Source organism: Alligator mississippiensis, chromosome 3 (assembly GCF_030867095.1).
Source record: "Alligator mississippiensis isolate rAllMis1 chromosome 3, rAllMis1, whole genome shotgun sequence".
Taxonomy (NCBI): domain Eukaryota; kingdom Metazoa; phylum Chordata; order Crocodylia; family Alligatoridae; genus Alligator; species Alligator mississippiensis.
In genome coordinates, this window is record NC_081826.1 from 206638733 (window position 1) to 206663948 (window position 25216).

Sequence of the window (25216 nt, forward strand, 5' to 3'; positions counted from 1 at the left end):
TAGAAGTCCATTTAAAATGCTAAATGTATGTTCCTCTTTCTCCTGTCTTGATAATAGGAGTTGCTGTTCTTGGAGAATTTTGTCTGGATTTACTACTTAATTGCTAGAGAACTGGTACTTTCAAGTTAGTGGTCAGCGTTTGTTTTGGTTTTTTTTTTCAAGCGTCAGGCTAGAAAGACCCATTAAGGTCAGAGGTGGGGCAGAGGAAGTAGGGTACTATGATTTAGATGCTTTTCCCCATCACAGGATGGGGGGGGAAGTGTCCATCACTGAAATCTCATCTCCTCAGGTTTGATCCAATGGCTTCGTGGCCTGTAGGTTGCCAACCACTGACCTAGACCAGGGGTTTCCAACCTTCTTATGCTGCGGACCGGCAAACCATGGACCGGAAGTGGCCGCGGACTGGCAAACTGCAGACCAGCAGTGACCAGCATACTGTGGGCAGACAGCTAACCCTTTTCTATACTCGGTAGAAAAGAGGGTTGGCTGCCAGTCTGCAGTTTGCCAGGGCCCAGGGGTTGGGAACCCTGACCTAAATCATCTGACTTATTATGGGCAGGGATCCTGGTTTTCCATGATTTAAAAAAAATGACAAAATCTGTGATTAAAGGCCCCCTCCCAGCCCTGCTGGTGCTCCTCACTTCATTCCTAGCCCCCCAGTTGCCAGGCTGTGGGGCCAGGGACCTGGGTCTGCATCCTGCTGCCCCTGAAAGAAGGCAGTGACTGCTGCAGCGGAGCAGAGCCTGGTTCCCCCTCCCCCTCCACTGCCTGCCATGGGCTCAGGTAGGGTGGTGCCAGCTCTGCACCACACTGTGCACTCCTGCAAGACAGAAGGGAATTGTGTCCCTGAGATCTGTGTACGGGGTGGGAGCTGGTGCGCACTTCGGGCTCCTGCCCTGCTGTCCTCCCTTGGGGCCTCTGCAGCTTGTGTGTGACTAGCTGCTGCAGGGCAGAGTGCCACTGCGCAGGAAAGCTGTTTGCAGCTGCAAGCTCTGCACTGCCCTGGTGATGCATCCCGTGTGTGGGGCTGCAGCGACGAGCACAACCCCGCACTGCTCCGTGTTGCCCCTGCACGTGCCAGGGGACGTGTCACAAGGGCACCGTGGAGCTCGCAGTTGCAAGCAGCTTTCCTGTGTGGCTGCACTCTACCCTGCAGCACCAGATCGCACCTTCTGGGCTGCGGAGTACCCCAGGGAGGGCAGCAGGGAGGGAAGCCCAAGCTTGCAGTGCACCCCCACTCTACACTCTTGTCTGGGGGGCACAGGACACCCCTTTTCCCCAGAAGTGCACGCAGCAGCAGGGAGCTGCCCGATGCCGTCCCACTCCTCACTGGGGCCCTGCAGCTGTGCACTGTGGCCTGGCCCCAAGCCCCATGCACTGCTGGGCTGGGCAGCAGCTCCAGCCCTGCCCAACTCCCTCCCTCCCTCTCTGTGGGGGCCTCACCCCTGCACTTACTTACGGGAGCTGATCTCTGGGCTGCCTGGGGCCATGTGTATGTATGCACGCGGTGCACCCTGCCTGACCACCCTCCTGCTCCCTTCCAGCCCCCTGCAAGCTGCAACTCTGTCAGCTTGCTGAGGGCTCATGGCAAAACTGCAAAATCCATGGGTTTCTCTGATAAAATGACAAAAATGCTTTTTACTCCAGGAAGGGGGGAAATCCGCGTTTTACTTTGTTTTCCCATGGGAAACGGAGAACCTGGATCCCTGGTTATGACACTGTCTGATGTCTCTAGAATGTATATACCAATATGCTTCCTTGGCAACTGACATGAGACTGGCTTTGATTCAGATCTCTGCGTATTGAATGTTATAGCTTCCTCTTACTTTTTGAACTCTAGTATTCAAAATGATCACTTGTTCTTAAGTAGCAGAATCTTTCTCTTCTACCGATATCTGTAATTCTTGAGAGAACGAGGAGGGTGCAAGAAGAAATCATTTATGTCCTTATTTATGGGACATGATCTTTTGGCTTCATTCTCCACTGTACTTTCTTAACTTCCACTGTTCCTCACTTCAGCTTGGCAGATAAATGGATTAGCTCTTTTCCTTCTTTCCAAACTGCTTCTTACACTTCAAAGGTCACTGTTAGATGCTCTTAAACAATTTTCGGTCTTGTATTGACTAATCTTGCTTGTAACCTGGTGTGTGTGTGTGTGTGTGTGGAAAGTTCAGATCAAAGGTAGGCAAGTGCAGTTCCCAATGAAGGAAAATCAGATCCATGCGCTTTTTTTAACAGACTTTATTAAAACAAACAAAACCCTTTTTATCCAGAAGCTGAAATTTTAAATTACTTTTTCTGTATCTTATTACTCGAGTACAGAATGTGTCCTGCAAATATTTACTAGATGCACTCGTATCATGTAAAAATGTACTTGATGTGCAGCTGACTATCAGTTTTGACCCTCCCCCCATTCCTTTTGACATGGAAGCAGGAAATCGGTCTCTCTTTTCTGTCTGTACTGTGTATGGTGATTAAAAAAAACCTCGAGCTTGAGCTTTCCCAACAAGTTAAACAGGACTGGGAGGCAATGGCCTTTTCCATACATAGCCTAACATACTTTTTTAAGATAAACAGTTTAATCAACACTGAGTTTTCAATAATTGCAATGGTGTGTAATGAAAGAGCTTCAAGCAGCCATGATTTGAATCAAGAAAGACTTTGTAGATCAAAATCAAGACTATGATCTACAACCAAAAGAAAATAGGCTTGTAAAGAAAGTAAATATATTAAGTGTTCTCTGCAGCTAATCTTGTAAAACAGGCAATGGCTTTCTGCAGCAGCTGTAGCTTCCAAGTGGGCCTGAAAGGAAATCACTTCGAGCATATTGTAGTATTATCTGTGCCAGACAGATTTGTCCTGGTTTGCATAAAAGGATGATAGGTAGTCTGTGTCAGCTTCTCATGGAGAAGCTCCTTTTCGGTCTCCAGCAGCCTCAGTGTTGGGGATCCTTGAATGATAAGATACAGAAACATCTATTGACCTGTCAGAAAAATGGTAAATTCACACAAGGCAGACTCTCTGCCATGTTCTAGAAATTCCCCTGGACAGAACTAGTAGTAGTTTTTAACCTGATTGACCCTTGGACAATTTGAATTAATTCATTTTGACCCTTGGACAATTTGAATTAATCCATTTCTGCCATGATGAGGAAAAAAATGGCTCCAGTGTTGGATCCAGATGGAGTGAATTGTTACCAACTATGCAACCAAGATTTCTCTTATCCTTATTTATTGCATGTGCATAAGAGACGGTGAGGGGAGTAAAGTACAATGTTATGGAATTCTCAAAGAGAAGGCCATTGAAGCAAATAGTAATTGCTTATAAAATCACATTGTGGGATCTCTTGAAGTGAGAGAACCCCTGAAATTGTGCTTTTGTTTAACCTGTTAGTCCTGAATAACTCAACAAAACTTGATCCTTTTTGCTAGGAGTAGGTTTACTAGCAAAACTTGAGGGTGATTGATATACTAGGTTAAAAGCCAGACTGCTTGTCATCAGGAATTCAGCCCTTCACCTACAGACATGTTGGAGCCTTACCACAACAAGGGAAATTAGCGGGTAGTAAGTAACTAAGAGGCTAGGATCAAATATCATGAAAAGTTCCTGGGAAATACTCTTGCTTAGAGAATCGTCTGAGAAGAAATATTGGTCTAAGTACCTTTATTTTAGAGATTAGTGGGAGGGAAAGTTTGTTGGGTTTTTTTTCTTTTGTTTTTTTTGTTCTACCTGGTATGTTACAAGCTAATGGTTTTTACTTTACAACTATAAACCTTTAGAGTTGCTGAAGGGGAGCCAGTGGAAGAAGTAGTTCAAGAAATGACGTTAGATGAGTGGAAAAATCTTCAGCAACAGAATCGACCAAAGCCTGAATTCAACATCCGGAAGCCAGAATCCACTGTTCCTTCCAAAGCAGTGGTGATTCACAAGTCAAAATATAGTGATGATGTAAGCATTGCCTTAGGAATTCTCTAAACTTACTTTGGTCCAGGATTAGGAAGCTGGCTTTGTATTAAAAGTAGCGAACGAGATGAACCTGAACAGTTTGGAAATCGGCACTCAAACTTCTACCTGCTATAGTCATGAATGTCAGAAAATCCTGCCTTTGATTCCATCACTGATTTACTTTCCCCTGCCTGTCTTCAAGCATCACTTTTGCATTGTATACATGAACACCTGGCATCACGTAAATGTGTATCTAAACTAAGTTTCAGTTCCATTTCATGATTTATTCTTAAAAACAAAATTGGAAGTCAGTCTCCTTGCTGCTGCCACTTGTATATAGTTGTGAGCGCTCCATAATAGACACTAGAGAAACTCACGGTTCACTACGCATCTCTTATGTTTTAACTTTGAGTCACATTTTCAAATACCCATTTAGTTTACTTGTCACTATACTAATGCACATTGCATGTGTTTTAGAGTTTCCATTTCCTAGCATCAGTGTTAGCGCAGGTGCTATAAGTGTCTTGTATCAGGTCACTGTTGCACTGCAACTATTGCTGGAAAACTTAACAAAACCTGAAGGTTTTTTTGGATGTTATGGTCCTGCCTCTTACAAGTAACCCTGAAGAGCTTATTTTATACTATTTTGTTTTTTCTGAACTCTTCTTCTACTTGGTGCCACTATAGTACTTATAACTAAAGTTTAATATGGTGAAATCGTAGCTCTAGTGATGTCATTAGGACAAGACTTTACGTAGACTGCCTAGAGGAGAAACTTTGTGGTTAGTGAAGTAGTTGTATGTGTTAAATGCCTAGCATGATGGGAGAGCTACAGTCCTTAATTAGGATTCCTATGACCTATTGCAGTATGAATTTATTTGAATTATAATTAGGCTGCTGGCATATTCTGGTTATTGTTGGGCTGCCGTGAGCTTCATGCACAGGTTTACTTGTGTGGCTTGCTTTTTAAAAAAAACGTTTTGTGTGGTTTTAAATTCGCCTGCCCTCCCAAAAACTGTCTAGCAAGAAATTAATTTTTGTGTTCTGGAGAACGTGCCTTAAATTAGATCTACAATAAACTTGAGTGTAGGTTGTGTTTTGTTTGTATAACTCCTAGGCTTTTAGCTGGCAGTGTCGAGGGACACCAGTGAAAATCACAGCTTAGCTGTAGTGGCTTGCCTTGTTTGGTACAGGTATTGCATAAGATGGGCAATGTATCAGACTTCAAGTGCAGGGAATGAGTCCCTGCATTTGAATTGTATACCCGTGTACTACTGGTGTGGTGTAAAGGTAGTAATGGAAAATATTGAGGGAGTGTTATAATTGTCACAATAGCTGTATTGCAAGGTCAGCACAAAAATGGTCCAACAAAAACAGTGCAGCTTAGCTGTTAACTATTTCTTTCATATAACCTTTCCAATGCTTATTTAGAAGGTATCTTGTAAATAATCCTCTTTATACTAAATGCTTTGATCCCATTTGAAAACTGCCTAGATCTTGCCACTGTGCTCAGTGTGAGGGCTTTATGGTCACTCAGTCCACCCTTTTAATAGCATAACAGTAGCATGGGAAATTGTATTCTTAATTCCAAACAGTTCTAGAGATGAGACAAGTTATAGTTGTCTCCCTTCTGCCTCTCATCCTACACTGAATTATCTGTAGTCAAGAAGTCTGAATGCTTAGTGTGCTGTTTGGTGTGTGGCAAAGCAACTCGTTGTAAAACTAGGTAGAAAGCTAATCGGATATATTTTTTTTATAGATGCAAAAGGAGGATTCTGAGGATGACTCCCACATTTTCCGGAGAGCAGCTAATGACATAACTTCTCAGCTGGATATTAACTTCGGGAATCTTCCTCGCCCTGGGCGTGGGTCTAGAGGAGCGCGAGGAGGCCGTGGCCGTGGCAGAAGAGTTGAGGACCCAGGCTCTAAACCAGAAGTGGTGGTACTTTTATTTTGTGACTATATACATTTTTTTCTTTATACTGGGTGGCTTTTTTTTTTTTCCTAGAGTATTCATGAGCAGGGATCCTAGTTTTCACCATGGAATCCACGTTTTCCTTCAATTATGCTAAAAGTGAGGCGGTGCCCTGCAGCAAGCAGTGCTAGTTTTGCGCTTTCTTATTTTTGCTGCGGTTTTTGCCTCTTGGCCAATCAGCAGCAGGCATAAATAAGAGACAAGAAATTGCATTGCTCACTTCGGGACACTGCTAGACTTCTGGTAGGTCGTGGGAACACGTGGACTTTTGTGTATTTTAAACTGAGATTTTTCCGCTTTTTTTTTCCCCCATGGAAAATTAGGATCTCTGCTTGCGAGTCCGTTGATTTGTGATTTTTGATCCATAGTGTGGTTGCAGTATAACCTGATATTTAATTTTCGGGGAGAAATACTAGTAAAGTTAGTATTCAGAGGGTCAAAGTTATGGTCACTCTGCTGAGAAGAGAGGATGCAGGATGGAATAACTGCAACTTTTAAAATTTAACAAACACCTTGTTCTTAAAAACAAATGAAACAAACAACCCCCCAAGTTTAGTTAATTTATGGAGTCAGGTGCATGCTTAGATGTAGGAGGCATGTTTGCCACTTGTATAAATGGAATATCATCTTTGGTAGACTATCAAAATGGAAATGATTTAACCACTAAATATCATATTTCTTATTACTTTGCATTGAGGCATTGTCCCTGCTTTAAAATACTTATAACTTTCAGGAGTATTCTTTTCTTAGTGCTTGCATCTTTTGTATCTTGCATAAATGGTATGTGAATGAAAACTAGGCCTGCAATGTACTGTTTTGGTTCCCCCGCCTCCCCTAATCTTCCTTTTTTTCTTTTTGTAGACACAAATTGCTGCTCCAAATCCTGATGATCCTGAGGATTTTCCTGCTTTAGCTTGAAAGAACTGTCTTGACCAGTTTTGGCATAGCTGTGAAGAGACCAGTTTTACATTGCTGTGGGAAAGGATTGTCTGAGTCTACAGGAAATTTCTCCCCCTCTTCCCTCCTCCCCCACCTTGTGTGAAACTATTACACTCCCATGCTATTGAGAACAATGACCTTGTGATATTAAAGGACAGGGATCTTGCTACTGATTCCAGCATCTGCCTCTTTGAGATACCATAAAACCTTCACACAGTTATTATACTCGAGGGATTTCAAATAAAAGTTCAACAGTACAGTGTTTAAAATGTGTATATAGAGATTATATTGAGGGGTTGTTTTTTTTTTTTTCTTGAAAGCACAGTGAAATGTAAGCTGTACAACATGGTCTACGATTGGGACTCTATAGCAAACCCTCTATAGGGATTTGAAAGCTGCTTTCCTTACTTCATTGAGTGAAATGTACCTTTGCATATTTTAAGCAGTTAATACACGGCAATTTTCGGAAGTTGGCAAATAAAGGAAACTGCTCATTGGTTTGGATGTAGATTCTTTTCCTAGATCTCCACAGTGAATCATGGGTTCTGCTGCTTGACTAATCTGGAAAACTGTATTTGCTTATGGTTTCAGCTAAACTTAAACTGTTGTGGTTGAGACATTAATTTTTTGTCCACAGTCTCAAAGCTAGGGACAGAAGTTAAACGTACACTGGTTTAAGTCTGTAACGGAGCAGAAGCTCAGTCACAAACCAGTTTCAAAGTGGTTGAAACTGGTTTAAGATAAATTTAGTTGAATGTAATATCAAACTTAACTGATTTAGGTCAAACAGGTTTACGAAACTTCTGTCCTAGAACCCTTAAACCAGAGTCCCCCAGCATAGGATGTGTGTTCACTACTTCTTCCTACTGCCCCCTGAGGTCTCTGGGACTTGCAGTCCAGACCCACAGCAACGAGACTCTGCAGGGTTGCTCATCACTTCCTCTTCCTGCTTCCAGGTGCCTCTGGGATTTGTACTCCATGATCACAGCCAGCAGGACTCCATAGCATTGTTCCCTTCTGTTCAATACATGCTTGCTTTAGAGAGAAGACTATTGTTCAAGCTTTTATGAATTAAATACCACTACCTTTTTTCCCACCCACCCCTTCTCAGCCTGGCCGACACTTTCCCCCTCCCCCTATCCAGCTAGCTCTGGGCTGGGACTTTGCCCTGCCCCCTCCACTTGAGCAGGGAAGGGGGAGAAGCTTTGGAGCTGACAGGCTGGGAGGTGTGCTCTAGTGCCCGACCAGCTTCTTTCTTGAGCCACTGAAAGCATATGCCTGCTTTTTCTGAATCAAAAGTGAATGTTCACTTACAAATTGGTTCAATCTGTACACCTAACCTGCAAAAACTGAACTGATTCAGCCTTGGGCTTTTTGACTGTCTGTACTAAGCCAAAATGACTGGAGAGGTTATTTAATTTAAAACTGACTTCTGAGGCAAGCATGGGCTCTTCCTCAGTTGCACAAAATAACTCGGCCTCAAGTGAACTTTTTTTTAGAGTAATTGAAGAGAAGTGTCCTGTTTTCTCCCTTTTGCTCTAAAATGATTTGCTTGATGCAACTTCCTACTTCTACAGTTGCCCCCTTTAAGGTAAATGAAAAGGTCTTGGTACCAAGTGTCCTGCCTTTATCTTGGAAGTTGAGTGGAGGGGCTGAGACAAGATGTTTAGGCTTGGAGATTTCAGCAGAGCTGTTGGAGTTGGGTGGACATTAGGTGACCCCAGCTCTTTCTAAAGGAGCACTACCTGTTTCCCTCAGAACCATCCCACAGGTTGCAAGAGCAACTCCTGTGATTCAAGGTAGCTCAAGTACGTGACTAGAATGAATGGCTTGGATGCTGTTCCTCCAAGAGCAATTTTGTGAGTGAAGCTTAGATGCAGAATAAGGGAGAAGAACTGTTCTGAACAGCCTCCTGGGAGGAAGGCTTTTTTTTTTTTTTAAACCCCCCTCACAGAGGGAGGGAAGAACCCTTTTAAGAACACATTTGTCTTTTTAAATGCCCTTCTGGGCAGGGGCTACCTCTTGTAAGGGTGAAAACAGAAATTCTGACAGAAGACCTCAAAATCCTATCTGCCTGTGGGTTTTTAAGTAATATTTGCTTTTTTATCAGTGCTGCTGCAGACCTGACTAGCTTCTGCTCTTACACCACAGGAAAGGAAACATTGGGTGGTATATATTCTTGGGAGTGAAACTTGTCTCTCGGGGTATGCAGCCGCTCTGCCTGCCTTCTCACCAGAAGGGAAGGAGGGGATAAGCCAGTGTCTCAAAGGGGGGTCTTCCCTCCCCTTGCAGTAGGTGTTGAAATGAAGTCATCCTAAATCTGTCAACAGACTTTAATTGCTGCAGTAGTGGAAGCTGTTTTAATAGGAGATAGCAGTATTATGTTTTAACTTAGGATAGAAGAGGTCACAGTGTTCTCATTTTCAGGGTAACTAAGCAGGCGGACTATATGTATAGTAGGAACCTAGTTAGGAGACAGAAGCTAAAACCTTGCTTTATAACATGAGCTTGCTTCTAGACACCTGAAATAATATTCTGCTTGGTTATCATGGTTGAAAGCAACCAAGCTGGTAATAGGCTTCGTTATGAACACATGGGACAGCTCCTGCTTCCTACATCAACCTTGCCTTTCCTTCTAGCAACTGTTTTTTAGGGCTTTTTTTTTTTTCTTTTCCTGAGATGAATTATCCAGCCTAAGCACTAGTAAAGAAATTGGCTGATAAACCAATTTCAACTTTCCTTTTGCCAAAATCTGCAAATTGAAGACCCACCCATTGTGAAACTAAAAGTAATAATCCTCATGTGTTGACTAGCACTTGCATACTGTGCCGTATGTCCATTTTAAGACTTAACTTGCTTCAGAAGCTATATCAGCAAAGCTTTATTTTCCCAATTTGTGCTCAACAGTTTAAACTTTGCCAATAACTGCAGATACCTCTGGTAAAAGCCATCCAGGACTTCTATTTTTGGAATGGCAAGTTTTGTTTAAAAAAATCCCAAAAAACTAAAAAATATTCACCTCAGATGGGTTTTATCTTTCCTGTTACTGGTAGAAACTGGGAGCATGGGCCAAGGCTGAGTACACAAATGCCCCTTATTACATAAAATTGGAGCCCTGCATTTTGAAGTCAAACCTGAAATTTATGATATGCAGCAGCTGTTTTCATTCTCATCCTGTTTCCACTTGTTCATAGTTTTGACATTTTTACTAGCAAGCCACATTTTTTAGGTCTCACTGTCCTTGGAGGTAAGGGTGTGGTTTTTTGAGAGGGTTTTGGGGTGTGGTTGTTTTTGGCGGGGGGGGGAGGAGACATTGAGCAAATGCCTTCGAGTCCAGGTGCAGAATGCACTTTTCTGAATCCCACCATTCTGTGGATGGGGGTGTAAAACCTCCCCAACTTTCCAGGTAACAAAATGTGACCCTAGTCACCAGAGGATTCCATAGTGCTTTTCATTTAATTGGAATCTGTTTTGTTCTTTGGATAATTATATTTTGGTTTCCTAATTCCTGTCTTTCCTTTAATTTTTGGAAGTTTTCTGCACTTCACCATGTCTAGAGTTCATGCTAGAAGACCTGCAGCAGGTACTGTAGGTAACTAAGCAGTTACGACCCCAGCTAATCTGGTCAGAAGGTTCAACGTTACTTTTTATAAAGAATAATTCTTCTGCACTGTCCCTTGCCAGAAAAGATGTACCTTTAAAGGAACAGGATTAGATGCGATCAACTCCATTAAAATAAGACCCCTTTTTGTATTCAAGGCATGCAGGATATATGCTACATGCTGTGAGTAGGGAATTAAGGTTTTAAGAGACTCTTCAAGCCATGATCATTTAAAAAGACTTGAAATAAGTATAGTTTTGCTGAGGATTTGGGCTTTTCTTGCCCAGGGTAAATGCTTTGGGATTCAAAAGTCCCATTATGGAAATTGGGCAGGGGGAAAATGGGATGATAAAACCTGTCATCCTCTAGTCCTGCTCATGTTATTCTTCTCTTCAAGCATGAGAGTAGAAAGTATTTTGAAGGAAATGTTTCCACTCAGGAGGAGGAATACCCCAGGGGAAAGAGTTTCCGACTGTTCTATAAATGTGAAGAAGTTATCCTCAGGGGAAATGTAGTGCAGTTGCTGAAGCTTTTTCACCAATTAGAATCCTGTCATAATGAAACACTGCAAAGCCATAGTTGATTAAAGTAAATTGGCTACAAGGCTGAACATCTAAAATTGCCAAGGTTGGGTGGTGGGGGAGGCTTCTTTTACTTCTTAAGAACACTTTCTGTTTTCTTCCCATTTATATCCCAGTTGGTGGATCCTTAGACAAGTAATGGAGACAGGGCATTAAATAACATACTGTAAACCTAGGAGGCCTCAAGTCAACTGCTGGTATGTTTTCATCCTCTGCCAGAAGCAGTTCATTTAGTCAGTATCCTGTGACCCTACTTGGTGCTAGTTTGTTCAGGGGAAGGGATGCTAGAAACTAACTTTATAGGTGATCTAGGAGACTCCCCCACATGATGCTGCCACATACTAGGCTGATAAGCTATATTATTTTCCTGCTGAAGACAAAATGACTCCTCTTAGAATAAAAAAAGTCATTTCTTATCAAACCCCTTTTTTGCAAGTGAACTTGAAAGCTAACCAAGACCACCTTTGCCATTCCTTTTTTTTTAGTGCAGGGGTATCAAATGCACCTGGCACGCTGGGCTGGATCTTGTATAGAGCAGCCTCCGCAGCCACTGCAGCAGCAACGGTGACTAGAAGCAGCTGTGGCCACTGCAATGGCAGTGGGGCAAACAACCGCAGGCCAGGCCACTGCTTACATGTCTGCTGCTAAAGGCCAGGGCCAAGGGGTCCCAGATTCTATGGCAGGCCACACATATCCCTGGCTATACCCTCTATTTCTAGTAAGCCGGATGGACTAGATGCGGGTCTTGTGCTGTGTCTCTGGCACCCTTGCTTAGTGGCACCTCTACAGATAGCCACGTGGAACCACTGCAGCATGAAAAAAACTAAAAACTAGCCTAAACTAAATCAGCAGATCTGGAAGTGACCCCATATAAATCATAATCTATCATATTTGTTTTAAGTAGTCTTAGAATTCCAGTCAACCTATTTTGTTGCATTTTCCTTTAAGATCCATGTTCTTTGTACCTGTTAAATACATGTGCCCAAAGATTTAGTGTTAGAAATGGTTCTTATCATTGAAATAATGTTGTCCTTAAGATTCAGCTACACTCTGATATACCATGCTGGGAAAATGGTCATATGAACTGAACAGAAGACAAGTAAATGTAATCAGTTTTGAAGTGGATGAAGAGCTAGAAGGTTAGAGAGGTACACTTTGTTGACACATACACTAGGATGTTGTTAATGTTTTTTTCTCATAAATACAGGCATAATTACACTTTTATCAGAAAGCAGGCAAGAGAGAGACTTAGGAATTAAAGGTTTAAAATTACAGACATTTCCCAAAGAGGGAGGAAGTTAGTGGCAAAGGTTGACTTTAAAGGTCAGTCACATTCTGATCTAATTAAGCTGATGTTGATTTTATATGTAACATTTTAGTGGAATATTTAAGAAGGAAAAAAGTGTTCAAATTGTTTAATTTGATCAAAATTATTTCCAAAAGTTTAAAAAATGTCAATTATTTCAAAAAATTAATTAAATTCTGCCACACATGTCAAGTATAGCCAGACAATCTTTTACCCACCTATTCTGCTGCACTTTTTAGAGATGGGCACTAAACCCATTCTGCAGGTGGGGGAAAAAGTTGAATGATTATCTTAAATAAAGTTGGTATCAGAGTTGAAATACAATCCTGATTTAAGTCTCAGTGCTCTGCTCTCACTTAAAGTAATAGTATCTTCACTGATAAGGTGTTAGGAATTACATGCACACTTAGGCTTTATGACACTTCCTGATTTTTGAAGATTTTGAGAATAAAATGACGGGAAAAAAATAAAAAAAAGCCTTGGTTAATCATTTTAATTTGTACACAACTTATGTTTACAATTTTCACTATTCAAGATTTGGTATAAAATAAGACACAATATGCAAGGTTTTCAAATGAGACTAATGCATATCAAACTATCTAAGTTTACAAGACATTATGAAGCTTTATCTTAAAAATACTTTCAGCAAAATAAACTCCCATTCTGTCATTCAGTCAGCATTAAAAAAATACAATTATAGAAATATACAATTAAAAAAAAAATCAGGATGAGCAGTATTGATCAGTCAGTAACTTTCAAAACCTGATATTCTGTACATGAGTTTACACACAAGACGAACAAAGAAGTCTCAAAAACTATTAATATAAAATTGAAGTACAACAATCTGGTGAACGTAACTCTTGACAAGTGTTCTTCCATTTAGAATGTGCATCTCTTCATACAAATCAGAGCTTTATATTTTTCATCTAACTTTAAAAACAGCAGCACTTCCCTATTCTAGTCAGGGCATCAGGTCAAGATCTGAAAGCAAATTCAGTATGTATCACTGACACTAATGCAAATTGACTTGCCCTGTAAATACTCAGAGTATTTACTATATGCTTTTAGTATGATTCTTCCTGCATTTCCCAATCCTGGGGAATAAAAACCCCTCAAACCCACAAACAACAAGAAAAGCAAGAAGAGAACACTAATTCAGTACAACTCCATGATAGGAGGAATAACCTACTTAGCAGTCACACTTCTTTTAAAATCTCCAATGCATCCATTCTATATGTACATTTGGCACACTATTTCACAAGTCAATGGCCCTTTGGAAATGAAAGACTCCTTTACCCATCCCCATCTTTCAGAGTCATATGCTAAGACAACTTTGGTATGTATGGTGCAAATGTAAGGCCAAATATCAAACCAAGTACAAACTAAATACTACAAATAAATGGGATATGACATAGTCATTATATAAGGCTGGTTTGAGTGTGCAAATGCAAAGCACCAGCGGCACTCACACATTTCTCCGTAACAGTAAGATGTAGAGAGATGGAAAAAGATGGAAGCCCAAAACATACATATTAACAAAAATGCAAAACTTCGTTTAATTTCACGATATGCAACAAGCATTTGTGACTGACGGTTTTTCAGTCAACTACGTTTTTGTTGTTTAAAAAAAAAAAAAAAAGTTGAAAGCGTTCAATTTTATTTGTTTAAAAAAAGGAAATTCTAAAATCTGTTGAAATTTTGTTTAGGGGGATTCTTTAGAACAAAAGAGCTTGACTACTTGCAGGTAAAACAGATATACAACTTAGTTTTTGTTAACGTGTAACTAACCTACACCTGTTAAAAACCATCATTTTGGGGCTCTGATGTAATCCAAGTAATTTGCTTGATCTTTTATTCTGTATCCAGTATTTGCCAGTACAATTATAAAAAGGAGACATTATTTCTACTTCACTCCCTAACCCCAAAGCAGAAAAAACTAGTCATTATGAAAATGACCATAAAAATGTACATAAAAGATTAAAATACCTAGAAAGCAAAGAAATCACTAGGTAGGTGGCAACCCAAAGACTTTACAGTTCACTGCCCAAATCCTACAAACTCTAATTTAGTCCCATCGCCTTCTCCCACCCTTTCACACTTTTGATTTGCTTCATCCACCTATTAAAGTCACTCAAATTTAAATTGTGAGGTCACTAAACCAAGGCCTTTACTTTCCAGTACATGTTCTCATTTGTGGCTGCACCTACTGCCTGTCTTGCTAGTATGTTAGCTGACAAGCAACACTCAAGTTGCTGTAGTTGCATATGGCAGAGAATCATGTTTTAGCTGCGTTTCCTGTGTTTACACTAGGTGTTGGCTACAGCCAAGGCTTGGGATTTTGACTTGAGTGTGCTAAATGCTCCGACTGGGACTTAAACCCAAAGGTTTCTGGGCAATGGGGGGGTTCCTGTGTAGGGTCTTGCCCTTCCAGCTCATATAGTTTGACCTATTACATTTGGGAGCGGGAAGGAATTTTACACCATGGTCAGACTGGTACAAACTGTGGGGATTTTTGCCTTCTAGCAGGGGACATGGTCCTCTTCCTCTGGTCTCTCAAGTGTATTTTAGCAGCCCTTGCAGCTGCGGGACACTGACTCCCATTGTTCCTTGGCTTGACTTTTGACAGGTTGGGGTGTCTTTGGGCCATATACATTGTAGTCAATTGTATAGTTTTAGGAACAGGTTAGAGAAGGACTTGCACTTGATAGTTTCAACAGGGATGACCTGCCTTGAGCAGGTGATTAGACAGGATGATCTACTGAGATCCCTCCCAGCCCTACTTTTCTATGACTCTCCTTTGACTGAACTGCTATTGGCTGATTGATGCTTACAGGCAGGTCAGATAGAGAGGTTTGGGAGGAGCTGCTCTTCCTTCTCTCATGGAAGGAGGCCCGCAACAAGTGCTTTGGTTTAAAAATTGCAGGGCATAACAAAGACATCACTCTTTCAATTCAGGAGCATGTATATGCATTTTTTTCTGCAAGTCACCTACATGCTAAAGCACAGTTTAGACATCCATGATCTCCTGGATGGGGGACAATGACTAAGTATTCCTAAAATAAAAGGAAACATTTCTCTTTTTGCTAGTAGACCCCTTTGGTTTAAAACCCTAGTCGACTTATTTTCTTTCTTCCTATGTCTTCCCTCACAAAGTTTGTAAGGCTCTTTTCCCCAGAGAGTAAGTATGCCTCAGCCCCCCATTGCCAATTAAGTTTGAAATATAATATAAAATAGGATATACTGCCACTTCTCTGGGGACAGTGCTGTACAAAGCACAGGAGGCAGGCCAGATAATTTAAAGAGAGTTAAAGGGTTTTCTCCACCCCCCCCCCCTTTTTTTCCCAAGCTTCATTATTTTACTCTCTACATTTTCAACTTGTTTGCTCTTCTATTTGCTTTGTATTCAAATGAACAAATTTAAAGTTCAAGTACTTGGGAGGTATTTCTTGCAACTAAAAATTACCGTATTCTGGGCTAACAGTCAGTAGCCTTTACCATCCAATTTTATTCAAGCCGCAACACAGTTATTTGTTGAAATGCAGGTAACACCCTCAAATTGCCATTAGGTATCTTTTTAATTTTAAATTTAAAAAAGGGAGATTCATTCAAAACTAGGCATTGAATTTCACCTGTTTACAATACAAAAGGAACGTTCTGTCTCTCAAAATCAATATGTATTCATTCAATTAAAACAAATGTCTGTCACTGACTAATAATTCAAACCTCCCCGCAACACATTTCCAAAAAAAACAATAAACAAGTGTGTTCTTTTACTCCTGACTATGCAGCAGGCAGATCTATTCTGAGGGTTGTGTGGGTGTCAAATGTGAAGTTGGCAGACAAGGATACAGCAGAAAAAAACAGCTGTCAAATCTAACAGGACAAAGGTGGTGGAGAAAATTTAAAAAATGTCTTTTAGTTTTGAAAAAAATAGTATTGTAAAAGAAAGAAATGATATTTCAAACCCTAGACAGATTCCCTTTAAAAAAAATTACCATGGCACTAAATAGATAATTAGATATCTAGCATTTCTTTTAAAAAATATATGTGGATATTTTAAAAAACACTGTCACCTCAAACTAACATTTCTAATTACACCTGCCCCTGAGTCCCACTGCTCATTTCAGTGGTTTTATAAATACATATTCCTATTTTAAGTCTCTTTCTCTCTCTCTCCAGCCTCCACCATTATTGCATGAAAGAAAATGACTAAACCAGGTAATTAGTGACAATGACCAGAAAGTGTGGTCGAATACGCAAAGACATAAGAAAAATTTTCTCATCTTTCAGGTATGTTATTCTTAAGTGTTACATGCAGCACTAGTAAGTAAAATAATTCAGGCCGCAGCGTGGGTTTAAACACTGATGGTACTTCTTTATATTAAACTCTGGTAGGAAATATACCTGATTCAAGCAAATACTACTGGTTGAAAGAACCACTGCATTCTGAGCAATTTAAAAGCTATTAACTGCTTAAATAGCATTAGCTTTTAATTAGGTTCTTTAAAAAAGAAATCCTTGGAAATAAAGCACTCTTTGGTGGACAGTAATTAGTCTGTGTACTTACAATTGCAGCTTCATAAAAAAAATTCATACAAAATAAGAAAAGGAGAGCCAATCAACATGAGAGTACCTTGTTATGAGAATAAAAGACTGCCTTTCCAAGCTTAGTCTCTAACTGGAGACTGAGGCTGACTTGGATGGAGAACAGTGAATTAAATATTTAAAAGCCTCACCATGTTTTCACTTTTTATGGTGGCCAGCAGCTAAGTGATTGCCATCACAATTTATACACATGCATCATATGGACTAGCAGGCTCTCTTTATAATAGAGAACTTAAATATTTACACCTGAGTCTAAATTTACAATTACTTTTTAAAACATTTGAGTAAATGTTTAGAATTAAAAAGCTTGATTAGATAGCTCAGCTTTCTACCAGTCCGTGTCTTCCACAAATAAGGAGCTTTCTGCTAAATCTTTACTGCAAAACAAAGCCAAAGCATTTTCTTCCTAAACTGCATCAAGTCCCATAGCGATATCCCTTTTTTCCTCCTCCATGTCCTCTTCAGCTCTAGTTGCTTATTTTTAATTTAACACAACACTGTCCTAGTCCTTGTGATGGAATGACTGCTGAAATGATAAAAACATGTTTAAAAAATCAAAATCAAAATGTGCACTCCAAAAACCAAAGCAAGCACAGAAATATTTCAAACAAACATTTCTGCCCATGTAAATTAAGCAAAGCACATTTCAAAGAAAAATACTGTAAAAGACTTGGATACATTCAGAGACAATGCAGTATCAATTATAAAGAAATCACACTGGTCTGATTATAACGTGTAGAAAGAGGTTCAACTGTGCACAGAAAAGCAGCAGAGGATGCAAAGTACCATAATTTCATTAAGCGCATTTGCGTTTTCCTTCTCTCCTTCTGAGGTATGAGACTGTAGGAAAAGTAGAGTGAATGGTAAAGAAATATTATTTTTCTAAAGCTAAAATTTAGATTACATATAGGCAAACTCAGTGCACAAGCAGTTTCCAACTTAAGGGAGCAGAAATGGTGAAAGCATACTGGGTTATTAAAGCATGCTTCTGTTTATTTTCATGACATGCTGCTCTGGTTAGAAAAATGCCAAAACACCTACAAAATAATGGTTACAGATCTTTCTCTAGCGACTATTTCTTCCTTTCTACAATGATTCCAGCACCGGAATTACACTGAAGTCCTTAACTCTTCAAACCTCACTGGAAACCATTTTATCCCTTTTACTGACTAGGGAAGGAGAACAAACTGCTTACTAAACACATACAGCTCAAATGCTGTTAACGAGTGCAACAACAAATTTCTATTCTTCTGCAGGGAGGATTTTTTTTGTTTTGTTATTTAGCTGTAGTTCGGCTGCTGCTTTGAGTTATTCAAACATTTACTGGAAAGGACACTAGGAGGTCAGGAAACCGGGGTCTTTTTTCTGGCTCAGAGACTAAATTCTGTCTCTTCTCTTTCCCATCTCTGTAGTGAAGATGCTGACACTTTTGTACTTAAGTGCTTTCAGACGAATGAATAAAAAATATGGCAAGTGTTACAGAAGATTTTTGGATTTGTCTTTACTTTTTAGGATGGCTAAAATGAGTAATTCAACAGTGAAAACTTAACGATGGCCGGCCATTTCTGGGTCAAGCTACACCAGGCACACCCTAGATGGGAGAAACAAAGTATCTGTAAGTTAAATGACTCAGACTGGGGTCACAGGACAAGATCATGCCTTAGAGGCTATGAATCCCTTCCAATCCAATCATCATGCTGATCCATCCATACGATAGATAAGAGATGTGTTAAAACTGGTACTGGGCAGGTATGTGCTGGGAATTTGCCACATGGTATAGATTGGCTCCTAAAGGAAATGCAATGAACACTGTGAATGGAAAAGGGGATGAGGCTGTAAATCTGAAAACCTGATGAAAAAATAGTAGTCATAAATTACTATATTTTATTGGGAAGCGAGTCATTTAGGATCCATTATTAAATAGTTTCCTTAACAGTTTGAAAGTCACGGGAGCAAATATGCTACTCAAATTGTGGATGATAATGTTAAAAAGGATCACAAATTTGAGAATAATGAGATTCAGCTACATCAAGAATGAAATCAGTTGTAGTGTCTATGAACAAAATGAGATCCAATAAATTCCCCCAAAATTAATGTTTATGGGAAAAATAAAGAACAAGAGACACAAAATGGGAGAATCCAGGTTCAGCAATAGCAGATAAGGGTGAAAAAAAATTACCTGGAAAAACTAATGCAGTCTTAGAAATGCTGGATTAGATTAAGTGCAATACTACACAGTTCGGATAAATCAGGCTTATTCTTTTCTACACCATCTTCAGACATGAACCATAATAAAAGAATTCAGTTTGGGGCACAACCATTAAAAAAAAAAATACAAAACCGAATAAAAGTTCAAGCAGAAAAAGATGGAAGAGCTAGTATTTTTGCTTTTGTTTTTCTAATGAGACTAAAGAAGCTCCATTATGTCATCCACTTTCTTTCACCAGATCGAGCCCAGCAATCATTACCTCAGTGTGCAACAAAAACTGGCTCTATGCAGGATTTTGCCAAAGGCTATAGTTAAATAAGAACACATCCATGTGATAAGGAAGGTCATTTTGTAAAATGCCCACAAGACTAGGAATTTAGTCACATGCTATTTAAAACTGGCTGCAGCTCAACAACCTCTTCAGATGGAAAAAAGTACTTAAGAATTCCACAATGTGCTACTGGTAGAGACCATCATTTTGTTCTGCAACATTTTCAATGGCTGGATCTGATCTTCATATGCTAAATTATTAGAATTACTTTTTCTTTTCTTCTCATCTGTCACAAGGAAATAAAAATCCCTACTGTTCTCCAGAAGAGCATATTTACTCAGAAGGAACTGAAAAGGATGGTAACTGGACAGCCAGCCAGTTAGATACTAGACCAAGATAGTCTCCAAGTAAAGCATGAGGAGCACTATTTGATTACGGTCTGAAGTTAAAGACCTAGATAGAAGTTTGAGTAGCATCAGAACATTGAGTCACAAATATTCTGCAGTGTTCAATGCTATTTATGAGCCAAGGAATCCATCAGTAAGAGTTCAAGTCGGTCACAAATTTGGCATCATGCCTGAAGAATTTCATCAAGTATGGGAAAATGCTTCACACAATAAATCATGAGAAGAACCTTTTCTTTATAAAAAGTGAGAGAAAAGGAAATGGACTGAAAACGAGATAACTTAGCAGAAAACTAGCTAGAGAACCAAGGAAAATAAACCAGCAGAGGCTTAAGAAGTACATAGCAGTCAGAACTAGAAAACTCAGGGTGAACCAAAATATGTACTGTTCTTGTCAGTACCATCAGAAGACACACACAGAACAGATTTAGTGTTTTACAAAATGGTTGCATTTTATCTTATAGCTATTGGTCAATATTTATCAAAAGGTCACTTATGCAATTATTCCTGAAAATGCCATGAGCACACATAAAGGATGTTTTTAAACACACCACACACACACTTCGTATACGTTCATATTCACTAAGGTCCCCAATCCCTCAACATTCACTGTTCATATATACACAAATATACTGCATGCATGCATGTGCGCGCACACACACACACACACACACTCTCTTTATGTATGTTTGTGCATGTGTGTACATGCATACACACACAAATTTGTGCATATATTATAGACACACACACACTGAGTGATGCAAGCTATATATCTATCTATATAGTTATATGCAAGCTATAGCTATATAGATATAGATAGCTTGCATTATCCTTTAATAAGGCAAGCAGAAGCAGGAGAGAAATAAATTATCTCAGTGGAACACAACAGGTGAAGTTTGGATTTATGCAAATAGTCACCAATCCATATGTCCCAGGTCAGGGGTGTCAAAGATGCAGTCTGCAGGCTGGATCCAACTTGTGAAGCTATTTCACCCAGTCTATTGAGGCTCCTAGAGGGCCCAGAAAGAGCAGGGACAGGGCCTACCTCTGCATTCCCAGCTACAGAGTCCTGGTGGGGAACATGTCAGCAGGGGGAAGATGGGGGAAGTGGACAACAGCTGCATTAAAACCCTTATGTCAACACTTCCAGGTTTCAAGGTTTGTATCTGGCCTGGGGGGCCTGCTGACCTTGACACCTCTGTCCTAGCCAAGGACGGCTAGTCAGAGAGATAATCCACCTCCTCTCACTCCTCCTAACAGAAAATGGTGTTCCTTCAGCATTTATAACAAGCCCTTTAGAGTGATTCCACAACAAGCACAAGGAAAACTTGTTACTTCCAACCATCAAATCGCTTGAGAACTACTACATGCCATTAAAGCCATACATATAGAAACTTGTTTAGTTCAGGTGTACTCAAGCTAAACTGTAAACTCTCCTGAGAGTTTCAATCCCAACAAAAGGAAAAATTTAACATCCCACTTTTGCAGTGTGCAGATGTCCTTGAACATGAAAGTGAGACAGCACAGAAAGGAAATGTTGATGGGTTAAGTCCTCCAATGATCATTGAACCTGTGTGCACGCATATGTTAATTTCTAGTAAAACCTGTGAGGTCTGGTCTATGTTTGCAGAAGTGACTTTAGACATGTGTGAAGCCAAGAACTAGAGCAGTAGCAGTCAAGCAAATTAGCATTTCACCCATATGCTTATTCAACAAAAAAGGCATTTTTGCTTTTATTCAGACCCCTCAAGTTTTTAACCCTCAAGAATCTTGTAAGGCTGACTCTCATGTTCAGACTCCGAATGCTTATTTCCTTACAAAAAATCTCATACTAATGCTACATACATGCATATATTGCCTACATTTTTAAAAATAATTTTCAGGGCATCTAAAGCCAGTCCCAACTCTAAGGTTCCTTCTAACATGTTGCAGGACACAATCTAACTCCTTTTTGTTTTTATATTCCTCTTACTAAGAGAAAGAAGGAATCCCTTTTCCATACATAATACTGTATACTGTTTTCCCTCAAGACTGTGGGTTCCCTCATTTCATTCAAGACAAGGAATTTCTTGAAGGGTTTCTTCAGTGCCTACTGGCATTTTGCTTCAGGAGCTAAAACTCTTAAATTCAGCAGTCCTTAATCATATGTGAAGAACCACAACACAACTCTTCCAACTTTCAAAATTCATTCAGCACTGTAAAAGGTATAACAAGAGATTCAAAGCTCCAGATGTTCTCAATAGGTGATGCTGGTAATGGATAAACATTACATTCATAGTGCTACAAATGTAGCAGCACTTTGAAACACTCTATAGGCTGGGACACAGGTGCTGAACACCCCCCCCACATACTTCCCCGGAGCATCAGGAAAGCACTTGAAAGGCATTCAGCAATGTGACTTGCCAGGGGATGCAGGAGAGCAGCAGTGTAACTGATGGGGTGAACAGTGAACCAGCCCCTGGTATTGATTATGAGGGGGCACCAAAATGTCTCCCCAAGAGTCTTTACTATGGGAAATGCAGCCTTGCACCCAGCACTGCATCTGAGGGGTTAAGTGGGGGATCAATTCCTGCCCCCCAGGGATTTCTCTCAGAGCAGACACAGCATATCTGTGGAGACAGGGGGATGAATGGGACCCCAGGGTTCCCATGCCACCCCTACCCCAAGCACTGAATGAGTTTGCTACACCTCTGCAACAGGGGCTTGCACAGCTCTGCTCACCCTCCCCCCACCAGGTCTGATCACTGACAGCCTACCTGCTCTTCCTGTTAGCTAAATTACAGGACAGTGATCTTAGCAGTCCCTTCTAGGCAGGCAAAGACTTAATACTCAAGGAAGAAAAAAATGAAAGCTGGGTAAGAAATTAAAAAAAACCCTCGTGTCATTGCCCTGCCTTGCCTTTCACTCCAGTTCTAACTTAGGCCACCTCTCCTAACCCCCACCACTTTTGTTTGCTCCACTGCAGCTTCCCCGGGCAGCTCCTCCTCACCCAGGCTAGCCCCCAGTGGTTTGTACCAGCCACAAAGATTGTGGGCCTGATCCCAATTCCACCCCTCCCTTCCCACCAAACTGAACCAGGAGATGCTGGCTCAAGATTGTAGGCTCAGTCCTGTCACTCGTCAGCCCACCATGGCTCCTGCAGAGCCCGCTAAGCCCCCACCAGCTTCTGATGGCTTTGTAAGGGATAAGGAAAGGACCCGTTTTACAATAGGTCAAACCAATATCTGGAGCAGGGAGAGAAGCAGGCAACTTGTCAGTGTCTGGGTGACAGTACCAGCTCCTGGTCTCCCTCCCCATTCCCCCCAAACTTGCAAGGTGAGGGAAGAAGGAGAACAGAGCACTGAGGGATGGAGAGACCCCCTGTAGCACTATGGTGCACTGTACAGACATTATAAGTAATGCCACGTTTTGTAGCTTTACAGGGAAGTTGCCAGATACATTTTTGTGGTATTTCTGCCATTTTCATAGTGCTACGGGGGGTGTGCACATCTGTCTCCTAGACCGGTGGTTCTCAACCATTTTTGTATCACGACCCATTTGTAAACATCAATGGCTAGTCTTAACTCATTGTCCTGCACTCCCAACCTGTTGCCTCCTGCCCCAAACCCCACAGAGAGAGAGAAAGAGAGAGAGAGAGAGCGCAGCATGGGGGGCCCCCAAGCAACCCCTGGCAGGCTGAAACTCTGCCAGCCTTCAAGGGAAAAACCAGAGTTTCCCAATTTTTTTTTTCCTTTAAAGGAAAATCCATTTTTAAAGTTTGTTCCCAACCCTTTCATATATTCTTGTGACCCACACGTTGAGAAACACTGTCCTAGGCTTTTGTAGTTCCACAAAGGCATTGGTAGCACTATAAATGTAACATCTGTCCATGGCCAAAGTGCATTTCAGTTGCATCCTTTTCACTAGGATGCCCCAAGGCAGAAGTCCGCTATCAGCAATGGACAAGCCAGGTCAAAAAGCTTTACCTGAGAACAACGGTCTGGAGCTTTAAAGAGAATAACTCTCACCTTTTTAAACTGCTTTTTCTTGTAGCAGACCTGGTAGTTCTTTTAGTAATGTCTGTACTGTCAGAAATGTTACGTTCAGAGGTTTTAGTTTTCTGAACACTGGACTGCAGAATTACTCTGAAAAGAGTGGGAAAAAGAAAGTTATAACCTGAATGTTTCAGACAAAACTGGCAAGAAGATATCACATTTCAAGCACAATGAACATATTCTAGTAAAAACGTCATGACGTTCTACATGATTTCAGGAGGAGGGTTGTCTTGAGTGAAATATACAACATGTCCTTGGAAGTAGTTCTTTTCAGAATTAAGTTAAATTCGAGGAGTAGTGTTAGCAGTTTCAAGTGATTTATTTTTTACCTTCAAAGATATACACTATTAAGAATATTGGAGTCTCTCTCTTTTCATCTTTGAGGGGAAGGAAGTAGAAATGAAGCAAGGCATCTGACATTTTAGAGTTTTTAAATATTTTGTACTGAAGAAAAAGCAACACAAAAAGACTACAAAGAAACACTACATCCACAAGATGTTAATGTGCAACATTTAAAATACTAGACTGGATAAATCCTGGTTATCTTGAACTAGGAATGCTTTTTAGTTGACAAAGTTCTTAGTCACACCAAATGACATTACACTTACAGTCCCATTTTCAAAGGTGTTAATCATCTGCAATTCCTGCTGAGAGATCAAGATTTTCAACGCCTTTTAAAAAAATCAGGGGTGTGTTTTTGTTCCCTTGCCACTCCCTAGCTTCTACTTTCATTCGATTTTAACAAGCCTGCCAAGTTTTATTTTTACTTAGGCTGTGAGATAATAAGGTAAGAATGTATTTTTGATTACTTCACCTGATAGTAATTATTAACTGGGCCTCTGCAACTTAGCTAACTACCGATAGACAAAGTGACTCTGTCCTTCGTGTGCCTCCATTAAAATTATTGTAGCAAGGTGCATCAAATGCAATTTTAACTCTGAATGTGTAGATCCAAAACTATGTTCTACTAATATTACAAATAATTTTCTTCAAGAAACTGAATTAGGTTGCTGGTATTAGGAAGTGAAACATTTCAGTTGCTCTTTCAGTTATATGCTTTCAAGCAGACTACAAAAATCTTCAAGGTCACTTTTGCTTGCAGACTTCTCACCTTCTTCTCTGAATTTTGTTTATAAATAACTATAAAACTACTGTACTAAGTTACTCTGAAGACCCATAGGACCAATGTGCACATATATTTTAAGATTATTATACAACTGATTACTCAACATCATACCTGTAACAACAGATAAATCTGAAATCAATTAATGCAAAAACATTATGCTTTCACCACAAGGGATAACTGTGCTACTGCACAGTTATGCTTTTATCATTAACACATGGTC

At 40.3% G+C, this 25216-nt stretch overlaps 2 protein-coding genes across 19 annotated transcripts in view; one reads left to right on the plus strand and one right to left on the minus strand.

Moving 5' to 3' along the window:
- HABP4 (hyaluronan binding protein 4) overlaps positions 1–7356 on the plus strand; it is a 30603-nt gene extending 23247 nt beyond the window's left edge. For 2 of the 3 annotated variants that reach the window (XM_019478032.2, XM_014608680.3), the window contains 3 exons: positions 3780–3948; positions 5705–5887; positions 6782–7356. In XM_019478032.2, coding sequence (XP_019333577.1) covers positions 3780–3948; positions 5705–5887; positions 6782–6838 — 409 coding nt within the window. In that variant the 3' untranslated portion in view covers positions 6839–7356. The remainder of the gene's footprint in view (positions 1–3779; positions 3949–5704; positions 5888–6781) is intronic. The other variant, XM_019478031.2, reaches the window with a different exon arrangement.
- Positions 1974–25216, minus strand: part of CDC14B (cell division cycle 14B) — a 70926-nt gene continuing 47683 nt past the window's right edge. For 4 of the 16 annotated variants that reach the window (XM_059724857.1, XM_019478022.2, XM_019478026.2 and 1 more), the window contains 2 exons: positions 23844–23960; positions 1974–2950 (listed from right to left, as the gene is read on the minus strand). In XM_059724857.1, coding sequence (XP_059580840.1) covers positions 2902–2950; positions 23844–23960 — 166 coding nt within the window. In that variant the 3' untranslated portion in view covers positions 1974–2901. Of the gene's footprint in view, positions 2951–12825; positions 18544–23843; positions 23961–25216 lie in introns of those variants that run through there. The other 12 variants (XR_009460998.1, XR_009461000.1, XM_059724849.1 and 9 more) reach the window with 8 other exon arrangements.